Below are 12623 nucleotides of genomic sequence, written 5' to 3' on the forward strand. Positions count from 1 at the left end.
ATATGTTTGTCTCCAATCCTTTCGGCAATGAGATCTCGAAAACCACAAGTGCTAGAAATGTGCCGTTTACGCTGGCCGATTCCAAATTTTGTGTAGATTGTCTACTGTTATTTGAGTATTTAAAAAACTTGGCCGTTATTTCTTTACTACATTTATTAGGATTATACTGCAAGTGTTGAAATTTAAAAGAAGTATCATATCCTATGAGCTATACATTTCAACACAATTAGTTGTATACAAAGGTTGTATATGTTTCAGACGTTTGTTTCATGGCCAAATGAAAAACGAAGGATAACCATTTCTCCAAGCTAAGATGAATCATTATATTTTGGAGTTTTTTTCCACAATGAACATCATACATCACTGACATTATAATTAATTGTGTATGTAATATATTCGTTTATTACATACTGCATGCAAGAAAAAGAAAACACTGTTCATACATGAATTAGAAATTCCAACCGGAAGTATGCTTAAATCTTGCTAAACGGTGCGAGATATTGAAAAAAAAAAAAAATCGAAAAAAATCTCCCCGTTGTGGTACCCTTTGTCGATTTTTATCAAGACGTTCTTCACTAGTGTCTATAAAGGAATATATACAGATGTGAGGAATGACAATGAGACTCATGTTCATATGTGAATGATGCGCTGTGTAGAGAGCGCAGGTTCAGCTAGTATTAGTGAAAAATGGAACTTCAAAAATATTTTAATCAAAAATATTGATAGCATAAGTCTTCTTAATCAAATTCTAGGTTTTATACTGTATATATAAAACTTGGTAATATTTTTCGATATACAATAAACTGTTTTCCAGATCATCAGGAAATTGAAAAACTTCTATAAAAATAATTTGTTACATTTTAATCAACCAAGTTTATCTGAAATATAACCTAAATTGTGAGCTTCATTTCAATTAGTATGCATTACTTCATTTAGTTCAGTGCAATTAGACCAAAATAGGGCAAAACCCAGACATTAAAAAAAAAAAAAAAAAAAAAGCCGAAACCTATTCTAAAATGATCATGATACTCTATACAGTAACTCAGAGAAAGTCCCAAAAAATCCCGCGTCGGGTATGGTCACTATGGCCAGTATATTGTGTAACCTATTTCCAATGCCAAAGTTTTCGAGGAGACCTAGCATTCATTTTAACTGACTATAATACAGATTGTAAACACAGTTGAGATAAGAACCACACCTCGTTAAAAAGATATTTAATTAGTTGTTGTTTTTGTGTAAAAATTAAGGAAATTTATATTTTCCCAAAAAGGGAAAAAAGGGAACTTCTACAAAATTTCCCAGAACAGAAGTGAAAAATTGAATCTGAGATTTTTATTACAACATTGTAGGGAGAAGAAGAAGAAGAAGAAAACAATCCGAAACCTTTTCTAAAATGATCATGATACCCTATTCAGTAACTCAGAGGAAGTCCAAAAAAATCTCGCGTCGGGTTTGGTCACTATGGCCGGCATATTGGGTAGCCTATTTCCAATGCCAAGGTTTTCGTAAAAACCATAGCATACACTTTAACTGACTATAATACAGGTTGTAAACACAGTAGAAACATAAACCATACCTCGTTAAAAAGATAATTAATTAATAGTTCTTATTGTGTGAAAGTTGAAGAAATTAACATTTTCCCAAAAGGGGGAAAAAAAGGAAAATTCTACAAAATTTCTCAGAACAAAAGTGAAAAATTGAGTTTTAGGATTTTTATTACAACATTGTAGGGAGAAGAAACATAAAATATGTACAAAATTATTGGCTACACCTTTCTTAGTAAAACATTAAAAGTATATAATATAATATCTCCTAAAAGCTGGGATTTTGAAAATTCATATAATGCATTAAATTCTCTCTTCATCCATATTGTAAGATTTTCACACAAGTTTTGAGTGAAGTTATCAGTGGGTAGGTATTTGCAGAGACTTCAATAACCTCTACAAACTTAAATATTAGCTTGTTTGGAGTACTACACTACATTATCATTATCATCAATTCAGCTAATTATCCTGTAAAACTAGCGTATATTTTACTAAAACAAGAACTCCGAAGTTTGGAAAACAAAGCTACTTCATAGTTAGACAAAGTGAAAAGTTTGAATAGGCTTTGATAAGAGCTATGAAAAGTAGTGGTAGTCTCACGTGGGGACGAGGGATTTTGCTTCAACTATTACTATGGGTTTATTCCATGCCTGCATATTCAAGAATAGTGGAAACTGTGGAGAAATTACTGCTGTTCCCCCGCCTCCTCCAAACAACATATTGACTTGCGAGAGTCTCGTCCAACTCGAGATGCCGAAGATACAGCTGTTTCAACCGGCTCCGAGAACATAAACCATTCGAGAGATCACCTCAACTTACATCAATATCTAGTGATTTGCTAGCAGATGAAAATGTAAATTGTGATAAAGCATTAGAATTTAGACTTGCTGTGATGAAGAAGATTGAGGGAAAGCAATTCAGTGAAATTTATCTGAAACGCATGTCAGATGTGAAGTCTTTGGGCAGCTTAACAAGATTAGTAACTGTGCGTAATGAAGCAATGTATGTAAACCCAAATAAGCTTCTACACTCCATGGTATGCACAGTTAGCTCTGAAGAACAGTTGTCTGAGATCTTCAAATATGAACTATCTTCGTATCCTCTCTCCTTATTTTATGAAGGAGGTTTAATGAGAAAAGGTACAAAATCATCGACAATATCAGTTTTGTCGTGAACTTCGACCCAGAAAACAATAAGTGGTGCCGCAAAACAGAGTGTACCCTACATAGTTGATAGTGGGCATCTCTTGCATCGTGTTGTATGGCAGCTTTCAGCCATGTTCAAAGAAATATGTCAGCGCTATACTGCATGCGTTGTTACACATTACGGAAAAAGTTGTCGTTTTTGATGAAAATAACAAAGGTATAAGGACAAAAGATGAGGAGTATCTGCAACGTGCAGAAAAGACTTGCCACGTAGACATAAAATTAGAAGATAATATTACTGTTATTGAAGGGCAGACTGAATTTCTCCTATATCATAGCAACAAAATGTGATTGAGCCATCTTTGGAGTAAGCATCTCCACAAATCAGGATACAAGGTACTCCAGGCCAAGGTAGATGTTGATATGCTGATTGCAAACATGACTATTATAGAGGCCAAGAAAGGCCGTAGAATTATTTTGATTGGTGAAGACAAAGATTTATTATTCTTCTAGTTGCCCTTGCTCCACCAGACACATCTTTAGAAATGATGATGCCAGTCCAGTGAAGATTTGCCCAGACAAGATTCACTATATTGGAACTATTCAAGATGATATAGGTGATGTGAAGGACTTTCTTCTAATTGTACACGGCTTCACAGGATGCGATTCCGTTTCGTCAATTTATCGAAAAGGCAAAATCTCTGCTTACAAAAAGTTAGAGTAATAAGGAACCTAGAGAGAAACTAAGTATTTTCAATAATTCTCGAGTGTCAGCTGAAGCTGTGGCTTAAGCTGGCAAATCTTTCTTTCTGTCACTGTATCAGTCAAAAGATATCGGGAACTTAAACATTTTATGCCACCAACTATATGAGAAGGTAATTGCCAACAACCTATACATTTGCAGTTTAACTTAGCTGTACTTCCTCCTACTACAGGAGCCGGTCGTGAGCAATCACTCCGAGTAATTTTGTCAAGTGCAGTAATGGCGTGGTGTTAACATGGACACTTTACGCTAGGGATAGTTAATAGTTATCTATGTCCCATACCAACTTCGAAGTCCGCTGCTCCTGAAGACTTACTACATCTTACCTCATGTTCCTTACACTGACGACTGTGAATGAAGTTTTGAGTGCTGGAGAGGTATGTTAAAATGCTTAATCATGTATATGTACTTCGTATGGCATGGACGTACCAACAGAAACATAGAAGATGAAGTGCCAATGGATGGAGATTTGCTAGTTCCCGAAAAGGATATCGAAGGAGAGACATTCCAAGATGCCAAATATCCTCGTCTGGAATAGATTCAAGTAAACGTAAGTTACCTTCAAATCAAAATTATCTAAGTTAGAAACCTTTACATAATAAAGAATTACTTTTTATCCCTTTTCCTACCTCAAACATTACGAATTTTTATACGTTGCTAAACATGATTTATTTCAACAATTTTTTATACACGTCAAATTTTTCTGACTAATCTGGCTTGCTAAGAATAAAGCATTTTTTTCAAATATCCCGCAAATTATTGGATTTTTCCCTTCCCCAAAACAGTCAATATCGGGTTTTGTAAGAAATATTGCAGCTTTTTCAAATGCCTATCCATTGATAACTTCAGTCAAAACTTGTGGATGCACAGGTGAAAATTTTACAATATTTGGATAAGAGGGGAATTTAACGTGAATCTAAGTTTAAAATCCCAGCTTTAGAAGGCAATTATGTTGTGTATTTTTAATTTTTTACTGCAAAAGGTTTAGCCAACAATTTGCACGTATTTTATGTTTTTTCTCCCTACAATATTGTATTATAGTAAGGATCAAAAAACAAAATTTTTCACTTCTGTTTTGAGAAAGTTGTGGAATTTCCCTTTTTTCCCTCTAGGGAAAGTGAAAATTTCCTCAATTTTCATACAATAAGAACAACTAGTTAAATATCTTTTCAATGAGGTATAGTTTATATCTCTTCTGTGTTTACAACCTGCATTATAGCCAATTAAAGTGAATGCTAGGTCTCCTCGAAAACTTTTGGAATTGGAAATTGACCATTCAATATGGCGGCCATAGTAACCAAATCCGACGCGGAATTTTTTTTTTTTACTTTTCTCTGAGTTACTGAATAGAGTATCGTGATCATTTTAGAAAAGGTCTCGGATTTTTTTTTTGTTTCTTCTCCCTACAATGTTGTAATAAAAATCCAAAAACTCAATTATTCGCTTTTGTTCGGAGTAATTTTGTAGAATTTCCCGTTTTTTTCCCTTTCGTGAAAATGTAAATTTCCAAAATTTTTACACAATAAGAACAACTAATTAAATATGTTTTCAATGAGGTATGGTTCATATCTCTACTGTGTTTACAACCTGTATTATAGTCAGTTAAAGTGAGTGATGTAAGTTAAGGTGATCTCTCGAATGGTTTATGTTCTCGGAGCCGGTTGAAACAGCCATATCTTCGGCGTCTCGAGTGGGACGAGACTCTCGCAAGTTAATATGTTGCTTGGAGGAGGCGGGGGAACAGCAGTAATTTCTTCACAGTTTCCACTATTCTTGAATATGCAGGCATGGAATGAACCCATAGTAATAGTTGAAGCAAAATTCCTCGTCCCCACGTGAGACTACCACTACTTTTCATAGCTCTCATCAAAGTCTATTCAATTGTCCAAATTCCGCACCAAACTTTTCACTTTATCTAACTATGAAGTAGCTTTGTTTTACAAATTTCGTAGTTCTTATTTTAGTAAAATATACGCTAGTTGTTTTACAGGATCATTAACTGAATTGATGATAATGATGATGTAGTGTAGTACTCCAAACAAGCTAATATTTAAGTTTGTAGAGGTTATTGAAGTCTCTGCAAATACCTACCCACTGATAACTTCACTCAAAACTTGTGTGAAAATCTTACAGTATGGATGAAGAGAGAATTTAATGCATTATATGAATTTTCACGAAAGATTTCCACGAAAACTTTTGGTGATGGAAACAGACTATCCAATATGACGGCCACAGTGACCAAACCCGACGCGAGATTTTTTGGGACTCTGAGTTATTGTATAGAGTATCATGATCATTTTAGAAAAGGTTTCGGCTTGTTTTTTTGAATGTCCGGGTTCAGACCTAATTGCACTGTACTAATTATTTTGTATGACATACTGTGAACAAAAATTTATAGAAAGATTGAAGTATCATACACCATCGAAAAATCTTACATATACTTCCAATTGAAGAAGGTAAATTTCTTTTTTTTTTTTTTCTTCTTCAAATTTCTAGATGGATAAGATAGAGATATGGAAGGTGCGTTTGAACGATTTTTGGTCTGTGATGAGAGACGTACTTTTCGATGCGTGTAGTGGATCACTTATTGCTGCCGGATTTCCTCTTGATGATAGAATTTCACAGGCTGATATAAGTAAGTACGAAATGAAGTTTACAGGCTGTTTATAAATAGGTACAAAGAATTTCACAGTCTGGTATTAGTCAGTACAAGAAGTTCATAGGCTGGTATAGATAATTACGACAAGAATTTCACAGGCTATCTTAACTAAGTACAAGTGTGATTTATGTATTAGCAAACCACTAGTAATTGGGAAAAATGTTCTAACATCAACGTAAAAATGATTTATCTCAATTAAAACAAAGTTTATAAAAAATTATACCTTCTGATTTTTAGCATTAATGGAACTACTTGTTATAACATATAACCCTATTGAATATACAAAATATGGCACGGCATTTGTCCGCAGTAGAAATTTTACGTGGTAGAATTTTTGTTATAGGATCGTGGATTTGAAACTAATTATCAAGATTTCGAATCTTGCTACCGTTCATATAGTGATTAAATATAAAATGTAGTAAACGACTAAACAATTGAAAAGAGCCATTGTTAATTCAAGATTTTTGAACATTATAGGAACATTATAGGAACACAAAAATGCTTAGGATTTATACCAGTATAGTATATATATATATATATCTTTTTTTTAACGTACTTAAAAGATTCTAAAATCCCTGTAAAATTCTCTCTTTTTTGCGAATTTTTACTAAGATATTGTGTTAGAATTTTTCGGCAAAGTGGCTCAGTAAGGTGTGCACTGAGAAAAGTATGTGCTAAAGTTATCAAGGTATGCGTTAGAAGTGTTTAGGAAACGTAATTATTAAGAGTCACTTTGATAGTGCTTGATATGTTCAGGGAAAGTAGATAAGGTAGATGTTAACTAAGATGTACACCTTGTCTCAAAAAGGTTGAGCGCATTCTTTATTGGTGTTTTGAGGCAAAAATTTTCAAAGTCCAACTTCGGGTATCTTCGGGAAATAGTTAACCAGGTTCGAACCTCCAAGCCAGCCTTTGTAATCGGGAAAAAGTTTGCAGATGTGTTTTTCTTCTTTTAAATATAATAAGACTTGTTATCAAGTGTTGAAAAAAAGCAACATTGATTGAAATACTTAATGATACAATATTTCGAAACTTTGTATTAATGTCACCACATGCTTGTTTGTCATTTAGCTCTCCATACGTAATGGAACATTTAGATATGTAAACGAATCTTTCCATATGTAAAAGAATGCTCAAAGTTAAGACATAGAACATAATTATCGCCTAAGTACTAAAATAATAGTCAAAGTAGAACAAAAACAGCGTTTCTAGTGGGTATGAATGTCATAATTTTCTTGAGAACCGTTATACATCGCTAAAAGTACCTTAGCAGAAGTTCTTGTGTTAGCTCACTGGTAAGCTGTTGGATTTCAAATCATAAGGTTGTGAGTTCGAATCCCTTCTGGGTCAATGCTCTTTTAAAATTATATTTTCCGCAATGCATGAAAAATTATATAAAATAATGACATTAAATACATCAGTTGTATATATATAACATAATCATTGCAGAATGTAGTAATTATTATGTTTAAAATATAACATCTGAAATAGGTAGGTGTCCACAGTAGGTCTGTATTATATATATGAGAATGTTAAATACAAGTTAAGAAACTCGTTCACTAGCAATAAATAAATCATGTAGTGTATTTATTTGCAGCTATTTGTCATATAGAGGGTAATTCTCAACATTCATAATACAGCATGTCATTTATGTTCTTGAAAACTTATTCGATGCATAAACCGAAGGTTTAAACAGAGAATCCAAAGTCGCAACGCTCGCAAGAAATTCATGAACCCCAAAGGTCACGTGAGCAGACTGGAATTGTCCTTATGAAGCACGCCACAGCAGAAAGTCTTTACATAGATTTTCAATTCAATTCCTGATATATGCTTTTGCAATGTGGAAGTGGTGATGCCTTTAGTCGCTCTCTCTCGCTCGCTCGCTCACTCTCTATTTCTACAGAATATAAAAGTGGATGTATGTGTGTGTTTCATCATAATTCTGATATATCTAGCGCAATTATAACTATATTTCTTACAGTCTGGAAAAGAGTACTGTCGGGATACATATCAAAAATGCTAGAAACTGGTCGACATTAGTATCGAATCCATAGCTTCGTGGTCGCTTAGGTGAATAGTTCTACTTTCAATTCAAGTCCAATTAAGTTCCCATTAGCATCCAGGGTGGTTACGTAGCGACATAAAAATATCGAAATCAACCGATATTAGAATCGAATCGTAAATTTTCAGCGCCGCTAACAGTGCCGCATTTCCCATTAGTCCACATTAGTCCACATTTCACATTAGTCCCATTGCCTAGAGGGCAATATATTTGCAGAGTGCAAAGTTTAAAACTTGAATAATATTTTAATTTTTTCCGTATGAAAAAGTTAAAAATCAAGAGCAAATATACTATTTCATGAACAATCCTCTTTTACTGTTCTAATATGTATAATAATAGCGTAAGAAATCTAAAAATAATTCAGAACACGTTTCACATTTGTTATTTTTTGTTACGTAGTTCTAGCTGTAGCATGTAGTGAGTGGTATTTAAATGTAATAAATTCACTAATTAAGCATATTCGAATTAAGTTTTATTTTTAAGTTAGGGATGAAGGGGCGGAGAAATATGTAGTTATTGGGGCGCCGAGAGCAAAAGTGCGTAGAGGCGCCGAGCTTTTAAATGCAACACTGGTCGCTAAATTAATTGGTAGAAATTTTAATGTCATTTAAGACCAAATTTAGTCCTAACGGTGGCAGTATCCGTTTGCTCTCGTAGGAGAAATGAAAGGGGCTGACATCAAAATTATATATATATATATATATATATATATATCGGGTGTTGCAAAATAAGTGTTACAACTCTTGGGAGGTGACTCCTGCTACTGAGACAAGAAAAAAAGTTCTCTTGAACTTTCGGCTATCGGACATAGTTTCGGATCTACAACGTGCCGAAAGCGTGGGAAAATGACTTTCGGACGCCAATAGTTCGGAAACTATCCAACGTAAAGAGAGCGGGTAAAAAATTCACTGAAGATGTCATACCTGCTGTATTGAATTTTGCATGTTTCACAATCCTACCATGCACGCGCAAGGGATTCCCCAAAGGAACGTAGGGATTCCCGGATAATCTGCCAAACGAAAATTGGTCTAAATGGATATGAATTGATAGGGCTTCTACCAGGTAACAATAATTCGTTTGTATTAAGTCGATATCTAGAACAAATACAAAATGGCGGACACCTTCATGCCCGTTGTGTGTGGTTGCATAATCGCCAGGTACGGACGTTCTGAGTATTAAGTGTAGCGAATTTGTACTCAAATGCTCTAGAAAGATATCTGGAATGTCGGTAGAGCACAACATATGAAGCAGGGTGATTCACATGTGTGGAAATACGTAATGAAAAATGCCCAGAAATGCACTCATACTAAGTAAACCTGATTTCAAAGCGTCGGAAATGTAAGGATTAGCGTCAAGAACATGAAAGCTATTGCCAATTCACCAATAATATTCCATCAATCTGGTGCAATATGATGTGCACGGTTGCATACCAATAAGGATGCAACAACTGAGGCCAAGTTGCAATTGTGCAAGGGGACTCACAAAGGAATTGGGTAAATTAAATGAATGTCACTAGTGGGATCACATGATCGATATTGAAATGTGACCAATGTGTGTGTTGATATCAACATGTAGCTAATGGACAAATGCCAGCATGTCCCATTACTACTGGGACACCGTCCCACGTGCGAAAAATAGGAAAATAACTACTCGGGTCTTGAATCTGAGGCCTTGGGCTTGCAGTAGTATGGGAAACTATGACCACGCGAGCGAAAGCGAGCGCTCTAGCCCTGAGGCTCGAGGGAGCCTCACTTTCTCTGTATTCATTGCTTTGAAAAGCACTCACTTTGTTTGGCAAGCGCTCTTGTACAGCATCCCGACATGCTTGTGTGATTCATTTTGTTACTGCTGCTGCACAGTTGTAAACAATCAGAGCTTTAAGACGTTTCTTCCTATTTCTCATGTCGTTTTATTTTCCATATGTATGGTGTTCCAGCCGTAGTGTTATATGTGCCAAATTGGTTCATTTTCGTCTTTGTCTTGCCATGTTCACTGTGAGTAAGATACGAATTTCTAAAGGTATTTTCCTATATTTCGAGTACGTGAGACATGGGACATGATACAAGTTTGTTATTTTCACGCTCTATCAGAATTTGAACCATGGATTCAGAGATTTATTTTCATGTGTCAACTCTGGGACAATCTCCCAAACAGAAGGACATTGATACAATCGTGTTCTAGTTACGTTCTACCAAAAAGTAGACCAAATGTAATAGCAGAATGTACAACGTTATTTTCCTAGTTTTCACATGTGGGACGGTGTCCCAGCAGTAGTGGGACATGTTGACATTTGTCCATTAGCTACATGTTAATATCAACAAACACATTGGCCACATTTCAATATCGATCATGCGATCCCACTAGTGACATTCATTTAGTTTACCCAGTTCCTTTGTGAGTCCCCTTGCACAATTTCAACTTGGCCTCAGTTGTTTCATCCTTATTAGTATGCAACCGTGCACATCATCTTGTATCCGATTGATGGAATATTATTGGTGAATTGGCAATAGCTTTCATGTTCTTGACGCTAATCCTTACATTTCCAGCGCTTTGAAAGCAGGTTTACTTAGTATGAGTGCATTTCTGGGCATTTTTCATTACGTATTTCCACACATGTGAATCATCCTGCTTCATATGTTGTGCTCTACCGACATTCCAGATATCTTTCTAGAGCATTTGAGTACAAATTCGCTACACTTAATACTCAGAACGTCCGTACCTGGCGATTATGCAACCACACACAACGGGCATGAAGGTGTCCGCCATTTTGTATTTGTTCTAGATATCGACTTAATACAAACGAATTATTGTTACCTGGTAGAAGCCCTATCAATTCATATCCATTTAGACCGATTTTCATTTGGCAGATTATCCGGGAATCCCTACGTTCCTTTGGGGAATCCCTTGCGCGTGCATGGTAGGATTGTGAAACATGCAAAATTCAATACAGCAGGTATGACTTCTTCAGTGAAGTTTTTACCCGCCCTCTTTACGTTGCATAGTTTCCGAACTATTGGCGTCCGAAAGTCATTTTCCCACGCTTTCGGCACGTTGTAGATCCGAAACTATGTCCGATAGCCGAAAGTTCAAGAGAACTTTTTTTCTTGTCTCAGTGGCAGGAGTCACCTCCCAAGAGTTGTAACACTTATTTTGCAACACCCGATATAAAGACCGACATTAGTGTCGAATCCATAATTTTCGAGGTGGATTAGATAAAGAGTGGCACTCCAGGTGCTTAATGATATAGAAAATTAGTTTTTCTATCTTTTTTTACGTTGGTCTACTTTTCCTTGATTTGAGACTTTCAAATTTCATCCTATTTTCTACTGAAATGTGTCTGTAAGGCAACAAAGAAATAATTATATATGATAAATATAAATTCATTTTAATTCGGAAGTTGAGGAACACTTTGCCATTATATATCGTAAAGGTCAGATCCACCAGCATAGTAACAGAGAGGTGCTTGAGCCATTGACGGTAGAAATTCAAACTCCGGTAAGTGATAATTTCACAGTCTTGTTTTATTACAAGTGTAGCCTCTTTAGTCAACGGAGAAGAGGACATGGATCATGGGTCAGAGTTGATGTCGATGGATCGGAGTTGGTCGCAATGGTTCAGAGTGGTTCATAGTTGGTGGTGGGTCAGAGTAGATCACGATGGATGATGGGTCAGAGTGGGCCAATGGGTCATTTGGGTGGTGGGTGATACTGGATCATGGTGGGTCGTGAATCAAATTTTCATTGACCCACACCATCTCTGGTTAAAATTGTACTAAAGATAAGAGGCACCGAAGATGCATGTCGGCTATTATGCTCAAATTTTGCACATAGATAGTACCCCACCAGAAAGCAATAAATCTGAAACGATTCACGGTATCACCTCCTAGAACTCGAGATGTAGGGGTTTGTCTGATTGGCTAAATTAAGACGTCAATGATTTATCCATCAACAAGCAAGCTTTTTATGATCGTTTCCGTAGGGAAATCAGAAGAACACGTGCCTAGTAATCGTAATATTGATAGTTCGCGTCCACCCCGGGGTATTTGTTTTGTGTTTTTTTGACTCACCTAAATATAAACAAATCACACATATAGGCATTTTAACATATTTTGGGAGAGTAATTTTGTGGTTCGTTGTCGTTTCATCGCGTCTCTGCCGCTGGTAGTAAAGTTTTCAAAATGGAACTGAGGCCACTGCGGATTGTCGCTGCGGGGCCACCAATTTCTGGCGAGAGGTCAATAGTTGACCATCTGTAGTCCACCGACGCTTACAGCTTAGGGTAATGAACGATGTCTTTGCCTTGTAGACGTCATGACTACCGACGTCGGCAGTCAACTAGCTTTTAGTATTCCTTTACTAACCATCTATCGTTCATGTTTATACACGGTGTTGTAATAATAATAATAATAATAATAATAATAATAATAATAATAATAATAATAATAATAATA

The 12623-nt window shown here is 35.7% G+C and overlaps 1 protein-coding gene across 1 annotated transcript in view; it reads left to right on the forward strand.

Moving 5' to 3' along the window:
• Positions 1 to 12623, forward strand: part of Dhc16F (Dynein heavy chain at 16F) — a 418273-nt gene that overhangs the window by 41308 nt on the left and 364342 nt on the right. The window contains exon 8 of the mRNA XM_081735970.1: positions 5949 to 6087. Within this exon, the coding sequence (XP_081592096.1) occupies positions 5949 to 6087 (139 nt within the window). The remainder of the gene's footprint in view (positions 1 to 5948; positions 6088 to 12623) is intronic.

Source organism: Thermobia domestica, chromosome 13 (genome assembly GCF_964235325.1).
Source record: "Thermobia domestica chromosome 13, izTheDome1.hap1.1, whole genome shotgun sequence".
Taxonomy (NCBI): Eukaryota; Metazoa; Arthropoda; class Insecta; order Zygentoma; family Lepismatidae; genus Thermobia; species Thermobia domestica.